This window comes from Staurois parvus, unplaced genomic scaffold, assembly GCF_062004578.1.
Source record: "Staurois parvus isolate SC_StPar_1 unplaced genomic scaffold, SC_StPar_1.0 ptg000543l, whole genome shotgun sequence".
NCBI lineage: Eukaryota > Metazoa > Chordata > Amphibia > Anura > Ranidae > Staurois > Staurois parvus.
The window spans coordinates 1921693-1944007 of NW_028318339.1; the positions used below are offsets into that span (position 1 = coordinate 1921693).

Consider the following 22315-nt stretch of genomic DNA (forward strand, 5'->3'; position numbering starts at 1 on the left):
GTGAAACTCATGCACTTCCGCCTTCAGAAATATTCCCCTACTTGCAATTGAAACACTTCTACGCCCCTTACGCAATGGTTGCTAACCCAACACAAGCCATGTCCTCCTTTGAACAAACTTGTAGTAAAGACCCTCACAGACGTGGCCTCATTTCATACCTGTACTCTCTCCTTACAACCCCGTCCGAAGCTTCTTACGCGCGGAAATGGGATTTGGACCTGAGCCACGAAATTGATCCCGAGGATTGGGACCGTATTTGGTCTACCACCAAGGGGTCGTCGCAGAATTTTGTGGCTTTAGAGACCAACTACAAAGTCTTAACCCGTTGGTACTTAGTACCAGCGAGAATAGCTAAATATACCCCTAACTATTCTTCAGCATGCTTCAGAGGTTGCGTAGACCCGGGCACTTTCTTCCATACATGGTGGGAGTGCCCAACCGCCAGGATCTTCTGGACGGAAATATTCAAAATGCTCTCCTTATTAAGTACGAAAAACCTCCATCCTAACCCGCTAACAGCGTTGCTTAACCTACGACCACCCGAAGTCACGAAACTACAATTTAAGCTTCTATTACAGGTTACTACAGCTGCCAAACAGGTCATTGCCAAATCGTGGAAGTCTACGTCGCTTAACATTACCGCAGTCCGAATCAAAGTAACCCAGGCGATGATCCATGCTAAAGTAGAAGCCACAATCTTGAACACTATCCCCAAATTTAGGATGATTTGGGACCCATGGGTAGAACACTTTCTACCTTCTAACTTTGATGAAACTCTTCTCACCCCGTAACCAGCACTCCTAACTATTCTGGTACCCTCCCCTTTACTCTTACAGCTCCCCTCTCTTTCCTTTTTCTCTTCACTTGCGGAGTCACATACCTTTCCCCGTCTTCTCCCACCTTCACATTCCCCGCCTAATATTGTTCACCAGTTCTTACCTGTTACCGTTCTGAAGTTTACGGTTAATACTGCATTCCCAAGAAAATTCACTGTATAAGTATTGTATACTGTATACTTTATTTGTTTTATCTATGTTACCCCTCCCTACGAACAAAATAAAAATTTTGAACAAGAAACCTCCATTGCTAGTATAGTGTCTGAATGGATCAATATCTTTCATCAGATCAGCACAATACCAGCGTTCACAAAAACGCAGCATTAGCAGGATCAGCCCCGGCACCTGCCAGCACCTGTGTTTAGCCCCTATGCTTACCCCCTCCCTTCTCCCCCAGCAAGTTCAGTGTCAGTAGGTCACTATCACTTGATACATTGCACACTAAACCACAGTGTTCGCAGAATCAGGCCTGATCACTGCTAGCACTTGCCGGTAAATTTTGTTGACTCAAATATGCAGCAGAGTGCCAGTACTAGTGCCGCTCTACCTTTTAGTGAACTGGCGAGCACCGGCGGCTTAGTATATCCTGGTCTTTCACATACCAGCACTGCAGTATCACTTGGTGATGTGGTGAGTCCCATAAGTGCAGTACAAGCTGGTGCGGTGGCGAGCACAAGCAGTGTCCCGCAGCCACCAAGAATTCACACACAGGCCCGTAGAGCCCTTAGTATCCTTCCAGATGTACTTGCAAATCCCAATTGGCAGCCCACAAATTCTGCAGCACCCTTACTTCCCCCATTCACTGCCCAACCCAGAATTCAGGTGGAAACAGCAAATTTAACTAATCCCCTTGATTTTTTGGAACAGTTTTTCATGGAAGATATGTATGCATTGATTGTGGATCAAAGCAATTTATATGCACAACAGTTTATCAACGCCAACCCAAATTCAAACCTTGCCAGACCATTCGCATGGAAATGGATTACCATTTCCAAATTTAAAGGTTTTTTGGACCTAACCCTCAACTTGGGCATTACTAAAAAAAAATTAATTGTGGTTGTATTTGTCCACAAATCAGATTCATCATATGCCCGTGTTCTCTGCTGCCATGGCCAGGCATAGATATGAGAATATAATTTGTTTTATGCATTTCAACGACAACACACTCTGTTGTCCTCGGGGTGACCCTGAATTTGACTGGCTGCACAAAATTCAGCCCCTCGTAAATCACCTTAACCAAAAATTTGCAGATGTCTATACTCCCCAGCAAAACATCTGCGTTGATGAATCCCTCATTCATTTTTCTGGCCACCTTGCATTCAAACAATTTCTCCCCAGCAAGCATGCCAGATATGGGGTCACATTGTAGAAGACCTGTGAGCAGGCAACAGGCTATACATATAAGTTTCCGATTTACAAGGGAAAGGTCACGTGGAGCCCCCCGGATGCCCAGAATACATGGGGAGCAGTGGCAAGATAGTTTGGGACTTGGTATCATCCTTTTTCCATATGGGATACCACTTATACGTGGACAATTTTTATTCAAGCGTGCCAATATTTAGACATTTGTTTAATCTTGGAATTGGCACATGTGGCACCGTACGACCTAATCGCCGGGGCTTCCCCCAACGTAAATACCCGTCTTTGAAAGGGGGAAAAAGCCTGCTTGAGAAATGAGGATGTTATTCAGCTACAGCACTGACTTGTTTATTCTGACAGCAACAGGGTCTTGTTCTCAGAATATACATAAGAAGGTGTGTGCAGTGCTGTTGGGTGAGATTTTTCATCCGCAGTTAAAAAAAAAAGAGCATATATGCCGAAGCATGGGAGCCTGCGGTGGCAAGTGGGTGGATGGTCCCTATGCTTCAGCATATATATTTTATAATATTTTTTGACAAAAAATATTATATTGCTTGCCAATCAAGCACAGTAATCCCACGGTCATTGAACCAGGTTTTGGTGCTTTTGGCAGTGTGGGCAGGTGATAAGTCATGCTGGAAAATGAAGTCAGCATCCCCATAAAGCTCGTCTGTGGAAGAAACCATGAAGTGCTCCAAAATTTCCTGGTAGACGGCTGCGTTGACCCTGGACTTAATGAAGCACAGTGGACCAACACTAGCAGATGACATGGCTCCCCAAATCAACACAGACTGTGGAAACTTCACACTGGACTTCAAGCATCTTGAAGTGTGTGCCTCTCCATTCTTCCTCCATACTCTAGGTCCTTGTTTTCCAAATGAGATGCAAGAGTTGCTCTCATCAGAAAAGAGGACTTTGGACCACTGAGCAACAGACCAGGTCTGTTTTTCTTTAGCCCAGGTAAGACGCTTCTGACATTGTTGTTCAGGAGCAGCTTGACAAGAGGAATACGACATTTGAAGCCCATGTCCAGGATCCGTCTGTGTGTGGTGGCTCTTGCTGCACTGACTCCAGCCTCAGTCCACTCCTTGTGAAAGTCCCCAACAATTTTGAATGGCCTTTTCCTGACAATCCTCTCCAGGCTGCGGTCATCCCTACTGCTTGTGCACCTTTTTCTTCCACACTTTTCTCTTCCACATAACTTTCTATTAATGTGCTTTGATACAGCACTTTGGGAACATCCAACTTCTTTTGCAATTACCTTTTGAGGCTTTCCCTCCTTATGGAGGGTGTCAATGATGGTTTTCTGCACAACTGTCAGGTCAGCAGTCTTTCCCATGATTGTGATTCCTACTGAACCAGACTGAGAGACCATTCAAAGGCTCAGGAACCCTTTGCAGGTGTTATGGCTTAATTAGCTGATTAGAGTGGGACACTTTGAGCCTAGAATGTTGCACCTTTTCACAATATTCTAATTTTCTGAGATTGTGAATTTGGGGTTTTCATGAGCTGTAAGCCATAATCATCACAATTATGACAAATCACAACTTGAACTATCTTGCTTTGCATGTAATGAGTCTATCTCATATATTAGTTTCACCTTTTAAGTTGCATTAGTGAAATAAATGAACTTTTACACAATATTCTAATTCTTTGAGTTTCACCTGTATATTTCAAATCACCGACCTGAAACAGGTATGAAGATAAGAAATTCTGACTTTTCTCTTACTTTCCTGATCCATATACCTGAAGCAGAAAAACATTCCAGAAACCATATTTGTCCTATTACAATATGCAAAACAAACAAAAGATTTCCCAGCAACACTTACCAGCCAGCTTGCGAAACAACCAATTTGGACCTGTCTAACAGTATGCGTTAAAAATAGAGGGTTTTGTTTGCACACATTTGCAAATACATGCGTAAGCCACAGTCCCTACTATGCAGGCTTTAGAAATTTTAGTTAGGTCCACAGTATACAGAGGACCCTTGACGTGGAACTGTGGCTTACGCATGTATTTGCAAATGTGTGCAAACAAAACCCTCTGTTTTTAACGCATACTGTTAGACAGGGCCTAATTGGTTGTTTTGCAAGATGGCTAGTAAGTGTTGCTGGGAAATCTTTTGTTTGTTTTGCGATGTACATTGCCCTTCCATGTGCACCTTACTGCTAAGGCTGGTTATAGGTTGGGATGGTTGCCATTGTGTTTTACTATTACAATATGCATTGCACATCTTTGAGATTCTCTTACCATGAATTGACAATCATGGCCTTCACTGTTTTGGGCTTCATGCTGTGTTTCCTGCTGGCTGGGGTTGCTTGATAACCTATAGAAATGAACAGGGTCACCTGCAGTCTCAGAAGATGACCTTATTCATCTCTGGATGATTACTGTGCACCTGTCTTCAACAGCTTTGAAGAAGCATTGTGAAGGGCATAAAATCACACATCTGGGAAGGCCGCAACTATCTTATATTAGGAAGAGAGCTTCAGGGGTGTTTAATACATGTGGTTATAGGGAGGTTTATTGCACATTGCTTGTAAGTGCATACTCTCAATTCATTATTTTTCAACTGATGCTTTTCTGCTTAATTCTTTCCTTCCTCGAGTAGCTTGCATGAGCTGTGTAAACATGATACAGTCCTTCTATGACTGCTGTTACCAGTAAGAGTTTTTGCCACGTTGCTTTAACTCAACATCTTCACTGCTAAGTTGCTGACTAAGCAAACATCCTCCTGTAGTATCTAAGATCTCCATCAAAGCTTAAATCTATACAGCAGAATCCAGGGCCAACTTCTGCTAGCATAACCTGACTCAGGAGTAAGTAAGAAACAGCTTGGAGCTGATGTCAGATTTCCGAAGTCTTCAGCATATGGCTCGCAGAAATAAGACTGGGTTTCATTTCTTTCGTTCATCAGAAGTTCCTTTCATGTTCTGTAATTGAAAGCGTGTGTGTTCCAGTGTACAGCTTTGGATATGTATGCCCTCTGGCACTCCTGTTTCTAATTTCCTGAGTTAAAAGCAGAGTCCTTCAAAAGAAGAGGAGAACTACGATAATTTCTCCCTGACATGCTGCTCTAGACCCTGCTCCAAAAGACTCGTCTTCTATTAGGCCACTGCAAGACCATCATCAGTGGAGCTTTTCCACATCTACAGAGGGCGGCAGAGTTTTCTTTACTGTGTCAGGCGTGCCCATCTTCCATTGTGCTCGTAATTTTTTTCCATTGTTGGCTTCCAAATTAATGTGTGGCTGGTGCCGCATAGCTCGCTACCTTTTGTTGTGGTTCTGCTAGACTTGACTAATATACCAGTGGTTGGAATATTATGCCTCACATTTCTTGTAATGTGGCTTTAACCATTTCTGAAGTTAAAAGTAGAGGAGGCCATGTTATGAGAGGCTTTATGTAAGTAAGCCAGTGACTTCAAGTCATAGCTGAAGATCAGTCTAGTTTAATGATTAAATTAGAATGCAGTAGGAATGCTGTCCTTTTTATCCTTGTAACACCATCATTAATGGCGATTTGTGGGTTTTATTATAAAAATAAATGTGTTTGTGTGTGTGTGTGTGTGTGGGGGGGGGGTTCTTGAGACAGGTGGGTTGCATCCCATTAAAGTTCGGGCAATTAAAAAAATAATAATAAAGGTCTTTGTTGGCCTGTCTCTCACACATGGTCTCCAAAGAACCCAGAACAGAAGATTATTAAACGAGTGATTGGTCTGGAAGGAGATATTGTAAAGAGCTATATTATTTATAGAGCCCTGCTGTGATCCAGTTACCAGTCCACCATGCCCAGAGAGGGAAGCACCTGTGAGCAGGCATCTGTACCCACCTATCCCTTAAAGGGACCTCTGGCCAACTGGATCTACCTACATCCTCTGAGGGCTCATGTCCTTATCAGCTTGAAGGAGAACCTACCCTGAGTTCCAGTCCGAACCTATACCTGTGAAGGGGATCCCTGTTGATTTACATACTGCGTAATTAAATTACACTTCTGGTTAGTGCTTAATTCTTACCTTACCACCTGGAGCACCACCACTGGATTGAAGCTGTATATCACTCTATGTTCATTATAGAGACTGTCACTGATTTATGTCCTTAAAATTGGGGACATTTCTCACATGTACGTCATTTAATTTGTTAGCGCTGCACATACAGTATATATTTTTGTACGTTTATGACAAGGTTTTGTTTGGTTTCCTTGAGTGTTCCGCTGCTTGCCATAAGAGTGCTCACTTTCATTGCTATTGTATTCTAAAAAAAATAATAATTTCATTAATATGCCTTGTATCAAGTTCTGTGAGTGCCTGCATCATTTATGTAATAGTTTAATGCCTGTGTGATGTTCAAAAGCATTTCTAAGTCAGCTCAAAACTAATATTAGTATTTTGAGTAGACAAAAAGACCATATTATTTACCATATTGTTTCTCTTTGCTAGAATTGCCATTCTATCTGAGGCTGAGGTGCAATGAGCTTGGTATTGGAGGCCCTTTTGAGTTAGTTTGTTGGTTTCTGCATAGTAGATATTACTAAGGTTTGACAGACAGGGTGCCAAACCTTTACACATGGTATTTTATAATTTGTTTTCAGTGTGCTACATTGAGTATAACTGGAGAGGTAGTAATGCCAAAAGAATTACACTGCTCAAAAAAATTAAAGGAACATTTTAAAAACACATCAGATCTCAATGGGGAAAAATATCATGCTGGATATCTATACTGATATGGACTGGGTAATGTGCTAGAAACGTAAGGATGCCCAACATTTGGCGGAAATTAAAATTATCGACCTACAGAGGACTGAATTCAAAGACAACCTGAAAGTCAAAGTGAAAAAATGATACAGCACGCTAGTCTATTTTGCTGAAATTTAATTAGTACTCAGTAGTTTGTATGGCCCCCCATGTGCTGGTATACATGCCTGACAACGTTGGGGCATGTTCCTAATGAGACAACAGATGGTGTCCTGGAGTATTTCCTCCCAGATCTGGACCAGGGCATCACTGAGCTCCTGGACAGTCTGAGGTGCAACTTGGTGGCGTCGGATGGACCAAAGCATGCTATCCCAGAGGTGTTCTATTTGATTTATGGCTTGGGAGCCATTCAATGGTATTAATTCCTTCATCCTCCAGGAACTGCCTGCATACTCTCGCCACATGAGGCCGGGCATTGTCCTGCACCAGGAGGAATCCAGGACCCACTGCACCAGCGTAGGGTCTGACAATGGGTCCAAGGATTTCATCCTGATACCTAATGGCAGTCAGGGTGCCATTGTCTAGCCTGTAGATATCTGTGCATCCCTTCATGGATATGCCTCCCCAGACCATCACTGACCCACGATGTAATTATGTAACAGGCAGCATAACGTTCTCTGCGGATTCTCCAGAACCTTTCACGTTTGTCACTTGCTCAGAGTGAACCTGCTCTCATCTGTGAAAAGCACAGGGCACCAGTGGTGGACCTGCCAATTCTGGTGTTCAATGGCAAATGCCAATTGAGCTCTATGGTGCCAGGCAATGAGCACAGAGCCCATTAGAGAACGTCAGGCCCGCAGGCCACCCTCATGAAGTCTGTTACTGATTGTTTGGTCAGAGACATTCACACCAGTTGCCTGCTGGAGGTCATTTTGTACGGCTCAGGTAGTGCTCATCCTGTTCCTTCTTGCACAAAGGAACAGATACCAGTTCTGCTGATGTGTTAAGGATCTTCTATATCCCTGTCCAGCTCTCCTAGAATAACTGTCTGTCCCCTGGAATCTCCCCCATGCTCTTGACGCTGTTCTGGGAGACACGGCAATGCACGTATGTGCTATCCTGGAGGAGTTGGACTACCTATGCAACCTCTGTAGGGTCCAGGTATTGTCTCATGCTATCAGTAGTGACACTGACCCTAGCCAAATGCGAAACTAGTGAAAACAGTCAGAAAAGATGAGTAGGGAAAAAAATATCAGTGGCCTCCACCTGCAAAACCATTCTTGTTTTGGGGGTCGTCTCATTGTTGCCCATCTAGTGCACCTGTTGTTAATCTCATTAACACCAAATCAGTTGAAACTGATTACCAACCCCCTCTGCTACTTGCCTGACCAGATCAATATCCCAGGAGTTTAATTGACTTGACGCTATACTCTGATAAAAAGTGTTCCTTTAATTTTTTTGAGCAGCGTATTTCTAAAGCTGAAACAGTTGGATTTATCGACTCAAAACCTACACCACTTTGGGTCTGAATATTTAGTGGGACATTAATTGTTTTATTAAAACCAATTAAATGTTTATCCTACCACTGTCATGATATCTCTTTGGGGTTATTGCGCTTTATAGGTATTGTATTGTATTTATAAATTGTTATATTTGTATCGGATGGCTCTGGCCAAAAAGCATTGTTAAAAACTAGTTTTTAAAATTGTAAAACAATATTATTACAAATGTTTAAAAGGTTATTTTTTATTGGATTTACATAATATTTTTAGCCACAAGATGATGCTGTGGTACACTCATGAATTTATGGTCATATTTTTTTTCTTATAATTTATAAATTTAATTTATTTGGTGTCATAATGTTTTTTCCTCACAAGATAGCGCCGTAGGGTATTAGTTCCTTGTGAGTGGCTGTTAAGTGCATTAGGCTGCAGGTGTTTGAACACCTCCTCCTGTGGCATTTATCCTATGGTGTCGATCCTCTCTGGCGGCGCCCCCCTATATATGAGCGTGGAGTGGCATGTGTGCGTGCCCCTGATGATGTCTTGACGAAACGTGTAGGGCTGAGCCACACACACGTGCTACAACACAGTCGGCCAGTGGCCATCTTGCATGCTGAAAAGATCTGCTTTGGCCTTTTTACTTGCTGATTTGCGCCTTTTTATCATGTGAGTGCAACTTTGAATAGATTTCTTATTTTTGATGTGGAGCAATTTTTTATTATATGCATAACACTACGAGCTTTAGTCTTAACTAACTTGTCTTGGAGTGGTTGGAGCCATTATATCTAATGAGACGGTTTTGTGAGGATTATCTGTCATCATCTTGGGTGGCCTTTGGAGGAGTATGATCATCTTTTATCCAGGGTGTCATCAACAATACTTTATGGAGTGCAGATTGACCACTCTTAGTAAGGGGTCACAAGCCTTCTTGTAAGCCTTGCATGGGAGTGGACGGTATCTTTGGAAGTCGACTGATCTTATCTGATTTCACTGTAAGATTATTGAGTTTATGAACACTTTATGATTAATTAGTTTTTCATATATTATTGTTAACATAATGATTTTTGCATGAAATAATTTTTGAGTTTCGAGCAGTGCATTTTATTTGAACACTTTATATGAGGTGTCTGGTATCAAGGTATACCTTGTTTGTTTTCTCTGAGTGCAGATTTTGGGTTATAATAAAGCTACATTGGATAAATATATATATATATATATATATATATGTATATACAGTGGGGATCGAAAGTTTGGGCACCCCAGCTAAAAATTTGTATTAATGTGCATAAAGAAGCCAAGGAAAGATGGAAAATTCTTCAAAAGGCATCAAATTACAGATTAGACATTCTTATAATATGTCAATAACAACTAGATTTTATTTCCATCATTTACACTTTCAAAATAACAGAAAACAAAAAAATGGCGTCTGCAAAAGTTTGGGCACCCTGCAGAATTTATAGCATGCACTGCCCCCTTTGCCAAGCTGAGACCTGCCAGTGTCATGGATTGTTCTCAATCATCATCTGGGAAGACCACGTGATGTCAAGCTCAAAGGTTTTAAATGCCCAGACTCATCTGACCTTGCCCCAACAATCAGCACCATGGGTTCTTCTAAGCAGTTGTCTAGAAAACTGAAACTGAAAATAGTTGACGCTCACAAAGCTGGAGAAGGCTATAAGAAGTTACCAAAGCGTTTTCAGATGTCAATATCCTCTGTTCGGAATGTAATTAAGAAATGGCAGTCATCAGGAACAGTGGAAGTTAAAGCAAGATCTGGAAGACCAAGAAAAATATCAGACAGAACAGCTCGCAGGATTGTGAGAAAAACAATTCAAAACCCACGTTTGACTGCACGATCCCTCCAGAAAGATCTGGCACACACTGGAGTTGTGGTACACTATTCCACTATAAAGAGATACTTGTACAAATATGGTCTTCATGGAAGAGTCATCAGAAGAAAACCTCTTCTACGTCCTCACCACAAAAATCATCGTTTGAACTTTGCAAATGAACATATAGACAAGCCTGATGCATTTTGGAAACAAGTTCTGTGGACCGATGAGGTTAAAATTGAACTTTTTGGCTGGAATGAGCAAAGGTACGTTTGGAGAAGAAGGGGCACAGAATTTAATGAAAAGAACCTCTGTCCAACTGATAAGCATGGGGTTGGATCAATCATGCTTTGGGGTTGTGTTGCAGCCAGTGGCACAGGGAACATCTCACGAGTAGAAGGAAAAATGGATTCAATAAAATTTCAGCAAATTTTGGATGGTAACTTGATGCCATCTGTGAAAAAGCTGAAGTTAAAGAGAGGATGGCTTCTACAAATGGATAATGATCCTAAACACACCTCGAAATCCACGGGGGATTACATCAAGAGGCGTAAACTGAAGGTTTTGCCATGGCCTTCACAATGTCCTGACCTCAACATAATTGAAAATCTATGGATAGACCTTAAAAGAGCAGTGCGTGACAGACAGCCCAGAAATCTCAAAGAACTGGAAGACTTTTGTAAGGAAGAATGGGCAAAGATACCTCAAACAAGAATTGAAAGACTCTTGGCTGGCTACAAAAAGCGTTTACAAGCTGTGATACTTGCCAAAGGGGGCAGTACAAGATATTAACTCTGTAGGGTGCCCAAACTTTTGCAGACGCCATTTTTTTGTTTTCTGTTATTTTGAAAGTGTAAATGATGGAAATAAAATCTAACTTTTGTTGACATATTATAAGAATGTCTAATCTGTAATTTGATGCCTTTTGGAGATTTTTCCATCTTTCCTTGGCTTCTTTATGCACATTAATACAAATTTTTAGCTGGGGTGCCCAAACTTTCGATCCCCACTGTATATGTATGTATATATACTCTTAGTTCAACAAGTTGGTGAAATGGTGAGGCTTCCATTGTCACATCACCCTGAAAGCTGTACTGGTGCGGTGTAGCAATCAGTAGGGCCACCCATGCTAGAAAGGTCTGGCGATGATCCAGACAAAAAAATTATGTCCCAGTGCTTCAGTATGGAACTAACTATCCCAGCTTGCAATAAATAAATGAAGGAATTGTTAGGCTACAAGGGGGTCAAGACCCTTCATTGCAGGGGTCATGTTCACCTTTATTCACATAGATAAAACATGTATTTTCACTATAGGTGCCTACATTTTTGTATATTACTGTATAAATCAACTTTCTTACCTAAGTGTGCAAGTCATTTGCAAATATGAAATTACAACAAAGTTTATTAAAAGGTATACCTAAAGCCAAACCTTTTTAAGTTTGGATAGTGTAAGGCATGCTTTTTCAATCAGGGTACATTCAGGTTTCTTCAAGGTTGCCTTGGCAAAATGCCTAAAAATTGCCAGAAAATTGTATACAAGCCAGCAGGTGGATCAAGCCTGCTTTTTAGTTACACAAAGCCACAGGTTTTCATTGTGCACATTAGCTGCGTAAAGGAGAGGAGAATGCTGGAATACTAGTCAGTACCAGCGTGCATAGGTGTGTTTTTTTGCTTTGGAAGAATAAATCTCCTCTAACGTTGAGTGTTCTATGTATGTAGATGTTGGTGTATTATATAAAAGTTTTTAGTTTTTTAACATTTTTAGAATGAGGAAATGTGCATAATTTTAAAGTGTGTCTTGACTGAAAAAAGGTTGAGAAACATTGGTATAAGGAATGGTTTAAAGAAAAAAACCTTTTGTTTTTTTGCTGCCTGTATTCCATTAGGGAGATTTTCTTTTGCTTCTTGCCTCAAAGTTAGGAAAATCCTCAGATTGTTGTCTCTAGAACAATTGTCCTAATTGGAATATTTCACTCCTATTAATATTCCAGTAATGGCTTCATATTTGTTTTTTTTTCCCTCACTGCAATAGTAGGTCATCTCTTAATTAGGGACATAGTAGTAATAACCTGACATGTTTAAACCTTAGCTGCTCGGGCAAGCCGATACTTGCTGACAGGTAAACTCAATGAACTACCACAGCACTCACAGCGCCTTGGTAGTTCATTGAGGACTACAAGCCCCAACAGCCACTAAGGCTGTCGGGACTTGTAGTCCATTCATTCACAGAACACTGTGAATGAATGACGTGCCCTTGGCCCGCACGGTCACGCTGTTTTTGAAAATTAACAGCTATTATAGGGAACTTCTCCCCATACTTCTGTCACACAGAGGGGGGAGGCAGCGGGCAGCAGCTGTAGGATCAAATAGACTGCACTTTGCAAAGGCATTTGCTCCAGAGCTTGAGAAGTAAAGGGAAGCTCTGTGTAAAATTTACAGCGCTATATAAGTACCTGAAATAAATAAATAATAAAATAAGTAAATAAAGCTCTGCTGACCTACATCTAATCACGTGCTAGCAAAGATGCTGTGTTTTGGTTTTGTTTTTTCATTTTCCTTGGATGTAATTGGGTATTTTTTGTGAAGCTTCAGCTTATTTCCTAAAATCTGGAGCAAATGGCACTGCAGAGTGTAACTGCACTTGCAAGTGCGCAGTCAATTTGCTTTTAATAATTGAACCGTAGTGTGTCTCACTTTGATGTCTGTGTGTACAGGACCTAAACAGATAAAACCAATAAAATATGTGCTAACTGTATGAGTGCTGTAATAGCATTTGTATGTAATCATTGGTAGACAAGAATGCCCCATAAAACAGCCGGATTAATTTGTCCAGTAGATGGAAGGCTGTGTGTTATTGCTAGAGAGCCACTAGTGCATGATCTGTTGCCATCTGGTTTTGTGTACTCCATATAATTGATATGTTCCATATTTAGATACTATGGACTTCGTGCATGCATGTCATCACATGGATTGAGTATTTCAAAGCTACAGATTATATCTGTGCATACAGCTCCTGTATTTGGCAGCTTGTACCTTAATTGTTTCCAGCTTTACTAAATAAAGGAAAAGTGAAAAGCTATAGAATATTGGTTCCACTCTTTAGAACAATTTATTATTCTGAAACACACTAGCTCAAAGAGATCGATAATCAGAGGTTTGCATAAATTATTAGCAAGTGTTTATTCAAACTCACTCAGTCTTACAAATGCAAGTGGTCAATGTCATGATTTATTCCAAAATAGTAATTAGTTATACCTATTTAGGGCAAACTAAGTGCTTGTTACAATTAAATGGTTTAATACAGCATGATGCCAAGGGAATTGGAAAATAGAAGGAATAATCAGGAGTACTTAGTGATTTTTGTGTGGCATACTAACTGACATGATCAATTGTTTATGCAGTGGTAGTTAGATATATCCATAGATGAATATATTCTTAGTACATTTCTCTGTTGGTCTATTTTTATACTTCATTATAAAATTTAGAGAGTGCAAAGAACTATACAATATGATTTGACTCCTATTGGCAACTTGCATTATGCTTTACCAAATATGCATTCTTAAAGGGTACATCTTTCTGGGGATTGGTTACTGAAAAATCCTGTTAGTCTATTAAAGCCCAAATTCAGACAACATTTTGAATAGAGGGCAGAAGTGTTCAAACCTATATTAGGTTTTTCTTTAATTTATAGTTGCTCACCTGAACAAAAAGCAAAGAAAATGTCTCCAATGGGGTTATAGTAAAAAAAAAAAGCACATTTGTTAACCAGAGTTTGTTAGGGTTAGATTCCTTTTTAGTAGACATAATTACAGGGGGCATTGTAATAGTAATAAAAATCTGACAGAGATTTCAAAAATGCTATCTATCTAGATCTAAAATAAAAAATGGGCTGGAGATGGATTTTAAATTATAGTCATCAGGAGGTCAGCTGTCTTTTCTGATTCTTGCAGCTGGTCTCTTGATGACGCTGCACATGCAACAGCAGAGCCTCAAAGCCTCCTGGGATACATGATTGGGATAGGGTAACATGTAATCCTTCCCTGAGCAAGGAAGGGGAAGCAGAACAGAGCGTGCTCTGACAAACATAAATAAATAAACATATATATATACACACACATATATACATACATGGCCAACACAGTGGCTAAATGGTTAGCACTTCCGCCTGGCCGTACTAGGGTCGTTGGTTCGAATCCCAACCACGGCACCACCTGCCTGGAGTTTGCATGTTCTCCTTGTGCCTGTGTGGGTTTCCTCCGGGTACTCCAGTTTCATCCTACACTCCAAAGATATGCTGGTAGATGAATTGTATCCTGTCTAAATTGGCCCTAGTATGTGTATGTATGAATGTGAGTTAGGGACCTTAGATTGTACACCCCTTGAGGGTTAGGGACTGATGTGAATGTATAATATATATGTAAAAAGCGCTGCGTAAATTGATGGCGCTATATAAGTACCTGCAATAAATAAATACATACACACATACACTGTATTGACAAAAGTATTGGGACACCCCTCCAAATCATTGGATTCAGGTACAGTGAAGGAAATAAGTATTTGATCCCCTGCTGATTTTGAATGTTTGCCCACTCACAAAGAAATTATCAGTCTAAAAATCGAATGGTAGGTGTATTGTAACACTGAGTGACAGAATAGCAACAAAAAATTCAAAAGAAATGCATGTCTAACAAATGATGCACTGATTTGCATGTTCATGAGGGAAATAAGTATTTGATCCCCTATCATTCAGCAGGATTTCTGGATACCAGGTATATTTCATACAGGTAACAAGCTGAGATTAGAAGCAGTATCTTAAAGGGAGTGCTGCTAATCTCATTTTGTTACCTGTATAAAAGACACCTGTCCACAGGAGCAATCAAACAATCAGATTCCAAACTCTCCACCATGGCAAAGACCAAAGAGCTGTCCAAGGATGTCAGGGACAAGATTGTAGACCTACACAAGGCTGGACTGGGCTACCAGACTATCGCCAAGCAGCTTGGTGAGAAGTGACAACAGTTGGTGCAATCATTTTCATATAGAAGAAACACAAAACAACTGTTAGTCAATGATCATGAGAACAGTGAGGAATCATCCTAGAACTACACGTGAGGATTTTGTCATTGATCTCCAGGCAGCTGGGACCACAGTCACCAGGAAAACAATTGGTAACACAGTAAGCCGACAAGGATTGAAATCCTGCAGTGCCCGCAAGTTCCTTCTGCTCAAGAAAGCACATGTCCAGGCCTGTCTGAGGTTTGCCACTGAACATCTGAATGATGCAGAGGAGGACTGGTTGAAAGTGTTGTGGTCAGATGAGACCAAAATTGAGCTCTTTGGCATCAACTCAACTCACCGTGTTCGGAGGAGGAGGAATGCTGCCTATGACCCCAAGAACACATCCCAACTGTCAAACATGGTGGTGGAAACAGTCTGCTTTAAGGGTGTTTTTCTGCTAAGGGGACAGGACTAGTGCACTGCATCAAAGGGAAGATTGACAGGGCAATGTACTGTCAAATCTTGGGTGAGAACCTTCTTCCCTCAGTCAGGGCATTGAAAATGGGTCATGGATGGGTGTTCCAGCATGACAATGACCCAAAACACACGGCCAAGGCAACAAAGAAGTGGCTCAAGAAGAAGCAGTTTAAGGTCCTGGAGTGGCCTAGCTAGTCTCCAGACGTTAATCTGATTGAAAATCTGTGGAGGGAGCTGAAAGTTTGAGTTGACAAACGTCAGCCACCAAACCTTAATGACTTGGAGAGGATCATGCTAAGAGGAGTGGGACAAAATCCCTCCTGAGATGTGTGCAAACCTGGTGGCCAACTACAGGAAACATCTGACCTCTATAATTGTCAGCAAGGGATTTGCCACCAAGTACTAAGTCATGTTTTGTGAAGGGGATCAAATACTTATTTCCCTCATGAACATGTAAATCAGTGCATAATTTGTTAGACATGCATTTCTTTTGAATTTTGTGTTGCTATTCTATCTCTCGTTGTTACAATACACCTACCATTCAATTTTTAGACTGATAATTTCTTTGTGAGTGGGCAAACATTCAAAATCAGCAGTGGATCAAATACTTATTTCCTTCACTGTATATCAAGCAGGGGTCGCTCTCAGGAGCTCAGTGAATTCACGCGTGGTACCGTGATAGGTTGCATCCGTGAAATTTCCTTGTAACTAAATATTCCACGGCCAACTGTTAGTGGTATTATAACAAAGTGGAAGGAACTAGGAACAACAGCAACTTAGCCACCAAGTGGTAGGCCATGTAAAATGAGAGAGCAGGGTCAGCACATTCTGAAGCGCACAGTGCGCAGAAGTCACCAACTGTCTGCAGAGTCAATAGCTAAAGACATCCAAACTTCGTGTGGCCTTCAGATTAGCACAACAGTGAGTAGAGAACTTCATGGAATGGGTTTCCATGGCCGAGCAACTGCATCCAAGCTTTACATCACCAAGTGCAATGGAAAGCATCGGATGCAGTGGCATAAAGCATACCGCCACTGGACTCTAGAGAAGTGGAAACAAGTTCTCTGGAGTGATGAATCACTCTTCTCTGTCTGGCAATCCGATGGATGTGTCTGGTTTTGGCAGTTGCCAGGAGAACTGTACTTGCCTGACTGCATTGTGCCAAGTGTAAAGTTTGGTGAAGGGGGGATTATGGTGTGGGGTCGGTTTTTAGAGGTTGGGCTTGGCCCCTTAGTTCCAGTGAAAGAAACTTTTATGGCATCAGTATACCAAGACTTTTGGACAATTTCATGCTCCCAACTTTGTGGGAACAGTTTGTGGATGGCCCCATCCTGTTCCAACATGACTGCACGCCAGTGCACAAAGCAAGGTCCATAAAGGCATGGATGAGCGAGTTGGTGTGGAGGAACTTGACTGGACTGCCTGAGTCCTGACCTCAGTCCAATAGAACACCTTTGGGATGAATTAGCGAGCCAGGCCTTCTCATCCGACATCAGTGCCTGACCTCACAAATGCGCTTCTGGAAGAATAGTCAAACCCTCCCATAGACACACTCCTAACCTTGTGGACAGTCTTCCCAGAAGAGTTGAAGCTGTTATAGCTGCATAGGGTGAGCCAGCTTAATATTGAACCCTACAGACTAAGACTGGGATTCCATTAAAGCTCATGTGCATGTAAAGGCAGGCGTCCCAATATTTTGGCAATATAGTGTGTGTGAGTTAGTATATAACACACATATATATATATATATATATATATATATATATATATATGTATGTATATATATAATAGATTTGATGGGGGTGGGGGGTGCAAGATGGATAGAACATTAAAAATGTGAGTGAAGGTCCAGTTTAATATGTAAGGCTGGGAGTGAATAAGCAAAATGAGGGACTTCATGCAATCTTTAAATACAGTACATTATACGTGTAACTAAGGTTAATGCATGACCTAAATCTAACAGGAGGAAGGCTCAAAACAAACCTTAGAAATATTTTTTTCTAATCACAAAAATGTTGTTTTAATACAAAAACTAAATAGGACATTAATTTGGGAAGATTTACATAGCTCATCATACATCAATGCTCTCAGGTACATGAAGGTGCAGAAAGAATCATAATGTTTCTTGAAACTTTTATAGTATAACTGTGCCCAATGTAAGCATTATAGTACAATGTAAATACAAAGGAATATACTCAGCTTTCTCTTACCCCATAAAGCTGCATTTACTGCAGTAGCTATAGCAACCAATCAAAATCTTTCTATCCTAATCATACAGCACATGACCTCTTCAAGAGTGTTTCTATGTAAATGACTCTTCTTTTCTAAAATCTCTTGTTTTCTAAAGAGAATCTTTAAGCAAGTTTTTATTGCCTATGTACTAACTACCAACAGAACGCTCTCTGCAAATCTAGTATTCCCCCATTTTCCTGTGAGATACAAAGGAGTCATTAGCAAGGAGATCATACTTGTTTGGTCCGCTAGTCTGTCTGACAAGGTCTGCTTTGCAAGCTGTAAGATTATAGTAAGAGTCAACCTTCTGACTTAATCAAACCGTACATCAAAAGAAATGCCAAAGCACATCCATACAATTGAGGCCAGGAAAAAAAGAATTTAGACTTACCTGTAAATTCTATATCTTGGAGTACAGTACAGGAGACTGGAAACTTGTTCATACACTATAGGTAATGGATGTATACCTTTAGTTGATTGAAAACTGGAAAACTTTTGAGGACACACACCCCTGGGGCGCCTTCTCTATAACACTACCCCACTCCTTTTAATCCTCCAGTTTTGTGCTAGTGTCTGAAGGTGATGAACCTCTTCTCTTGCAGATAAATCTGCTTCCCTAGTTTATTACTTTTATTATTTTGTTTGAATTTGTCAAACAACACCTCACACTTTTCTCATGCCTACACAGAAGCAGTGCATTTGGATCGGTGCAACCTCAGGTAAAACCTTGGGAGCTGTGCCCGGACCCTATACTTTGGAGTCCGCCTATAATGGGCACTCACCTTGGTACTTGATGCAACGCATTGTCAGCTGCAGGGTGCTATACAGGTCCAGGGTCGTGGAATCCCTGAAGACCCCTTTGGGGATATGCCCACTGTGACGGGCGAAGCCTGGACTTTATATATAGTCCAGCATTGTGGACAAGTAAGACAGAATCACCCTGTAAAAATGGGACTGTGGGCTCCCAGTTCCATTCAAGATCTCTCCAATAACACTTTTGTTGGCATGGAAAAAGCCTCTTTCTCTCAACTTAAATATGCTCCTCTTCTTTATGCAACAATCCTTATCCTGATGTATCACCACCCCAGTCTTTCCTCCCCTACCACTGGAAAATCCTTACAAGTCTATCAGTCTGGGGAGGAGTGTTCGGATTTTTGACAGTTCAAGAAACAGGGTCAAGAGTGAAAACTAAGCTCCCTCACTACCACTTGGACCAAGGGGAATGGTCTGTTCATCAAAATGTGTTCAATCTGATATTCCAAAATGGGGGATTTTGAAAGTGGACATCCCCCAGCCTGTTTCTATCCATGTCCTCAAAAGCTTGCCAGTATCCAGTCAACTGAAGGTATGCTCTTATGCCTATGGATATGAATATATTTCCCTTGTCCTGTACTGTACGCCCAAGATATTTTACAGGTAAGTCAAAATTATTTTTCCTTGTCCTAATATATTGTGTTGGATGTGCTATGGGTTTGCTTTGTTTCACTGTTTGATTAAAGCCAGGTACACACAGTACGTGAAGAGCTACGAACGATGCAATTTTAGTTCAGTGATCTCCTCGCGAAGCAATTGTGTTCTGACGGAGACTCCCCAAACCCTCCCCCCCCCCCCCACACCAACCCACCCCGGCAGAACACACTGGTCATCCATTGACTGAGAGCGCTGATTGAATTCTAATCGGGTGCTGGTTTTCGAGCAAGCTCGTTCAACTGAACCCAGCCGTGAGATCGCCTTCTGTCAAATAAGGACCCGTACACACGGGCAAAATGTCCGCGGGTATCTACTGTACCAGCTGATTTCAGTCAATATTTGGGCCGTGTGTACAGGGCTTTAGTCAGAAGGTTTACTCTCAATCTATTTTTACAGCTTGCAAAGCAAATCTGGTCAGCGTAGCAGACCAACCAAGTGTGATCTCCCCACTAATGACTTCTCTGTGTCACACAGGGAAATAGGGGAATTAAAGCTTTGCAGAGAGAGTTCTGTTGGTAGTGTCTACATAGGTAATACGATCTTGTTTAACGATTCTATTTAGAAAGTAAGAGATTTCTGAAAAGGTAGAGAATTGTTGACCTATTCTTGTTCCAGCTTTTACTCTGTCTATATTTTTGCTCAAGAATTCTATTTTAAAGCACACTTTCAAACTCCATGACGCTTGGTTAATTACTTTGCTTGCAGCCTTACACTTTTAAATGTTAATGGAATGTGAATTCATTTTGCAGTAGATTAATTATTTAAACTTTTAGCATTTCATGTAATTATAATAGAACAACATATGTATTGATGTTAGTTGTTAGAGAATGCAAAAAGGATGGCATAGTGGCCAGTATTAATTTTGTTTTTTCTCCTTTTTTTGAAGGCTGTGGTGAGCACCTTGTCAGGACCATACTTGCTAGGGAGTGTTCCCTTGCACTACAGGCAGAAGATGCACACCAAGCTTTGCTAGAGTCTATGCAAAACAAATTTATTGGTAAGTTTGTATTTCAGCAGCACAACGGCTTAGTACTGTAAAGCTGGCCATAGAGTGGTAGAAAAATCATTTGAAACACTTGATCATTCAGCTTTCTTAATGTTAGTGGGCTTATTTTGATTCTTGAAATGCAAAGATTTATGGCAAAAAAATGCACCAGCATGTCAGAATTTTGTAGTGCCAACAAACCGTTTTCAAAGCATGAGTAGTCGACAAAAAATGTACCTTTTATGTTGTAAACAAATGACAATATGTCATCAAGTGGGAGAAAAATGTTGTATCAATAATGGCTTAATCGCATGCTCATTCAACAGGTCTTTATCAAATGTGAACGAATTTTCGAGTGTTTTTTTTTTTTTTTTTTACCCATAGATGACCAGCTTAAGTGTTTGGTGCCAACCACTGAGGTTGTGCATTCAGATCCCAAAAGCAACCCTGTCTGCATGGAGCATGTATGTTATCTCAGGGTGATGTTCACTCAAAATCCAAGAACAACCAAGAATGTTATCTAGCATATAAGTCAACCCTAGAACAGAGACAAATAATTTGATCAGTGGATCACTTGCAACTATTGTTTTCCTTGTACTGTATAAGGAATTAAAGTGGTTTTAAATCTTCTCATATACTCAGTGAAGTGAAAAGCCTCAGATGATACACAGAGATTAAATAAATCCAACTACATAAGTTTTACTTGTTTATCTGCAGTGTTCTCTTTTCCACATCCTTTCAAAAGTGCTGAATTTAGATAAAATGCTTCCACATCTTTCAGTAGCACAGAAGAGGGGGGTGGGGAGCTGCAGTTAGAGTTCTTGTACAGTGTGTGAGAGCTGATTGGAGGAAAGGGACACAAACCCCTTCATAAACAGCACAGGAACTAAGGAATGATGCAGAGCCGTGTTGTGAGTAGATAAGATGTGTGCTGAGCTCTCCTCCCCCATCATCCTTTTATCTCTGGTGTCAGGACAACTTGTAAAAGGTGATACATGCTGATATCAGAAGAAGGAAGCACCAGAGAAATCACTTTAAGCCACTGCAAGTATGAAAATTGAGCATCCCCGACTACACCGTATGATTACATGCAGTGTAAATATTTGCTAGGGTATGACCATGCTTACACTATCAGCAAGTTAAATTCTCTTGGACAAAAAAACATACCCTTCCTGCTCTTTTACTTTCATTTCAGTATTTGGAGTCATTTAATTTAAACACGCCTACCCCTAAAGTTTATGTCCAGCCAAAAGATTTTTTTCAGTTTTGCATAGTGGGGAAGGTTTTTACTGTTGTTTGGTGCTTTATTAGAGTTATTTTTAATGTGTTTATTTAAAGCTAAAATAAATGAAGTTTCAGCTAAACCTAAACTTTAATACAAACATGAAGTGGAAAGTACTTACCAATTCTGGATGTGAACACCATTAGTAAATGCAGATAAAAGTTAAGCTTTTGTGTGGCCTCTGATCAAGAGAAGTAACTATTTTTTTAAGCATGTACTTTGCTTAAATTGATTAGGTTTTTGACAGTGTTTACTGTATACAACAGTGCTCAATAAACCTGTACATTTTAATAGAAATTTAACACCTACCCCTTTTAAATAACTTTGAAACAGAATAAGTTTGTGCTCTTTTCATGGTGCTTCTGTTGCATATATTATATCAGAAGGTTTCTTAATGCCATTCTTCAGTTTGGGTGTACTTGTAAGCCCAACGGCTTTACCAACTTTTTTTGCTGTGAAGCAAATAAATGTGACTTATGAAGAAAAGGATTTGTGAATATTTTTTGAGAAGCCCGTTCCTTTCACATATGCCTGCCAGATAAAAAAGACTTTCTTCCAGCTTGCTAAGAAATTTGTTTATAGCTTAGCTCTGGATAATATCCTGTGTGTAAAAGGGTAATTTTATCTATTCAAAAATAGCAAAACAAGCAT

The 22315-nt window shown here is 40.6% G+C and overlaps 1 protein-coding gene across 2 annotated transcripts in view; it reads left to right on the forward strand.

The window, feature by feature from the left end:
• TASP1 (taspase 1) overlaps positions 1 to 22315 on the forward strand; it is a 663695-nt gene that overhangs the window by 592581 nt on the left and 48799 nt on the right. Inside the window, exons 12-13 of one of the 2 annotated variants that reach the window (XM_089690788.1) lie at positions 20284 to 20394; positions 20767 to 21084. In XM_089690788.1, the coding sequence (XP_089546914.1) occupies positions 20284 to 20394; positions 20767 to 20906 (251 nt within the window). In that variant the 3' untranslated portion in view covers positions 20907 to 21084. Of the gene's footprint in view, positions 1 to 20283; positions 20395 to 20766; positions 21085 to 22315 lie in introns of those variants that run through there. The other variant, XM_089690787.1, reaches the window with a different exon arrangement.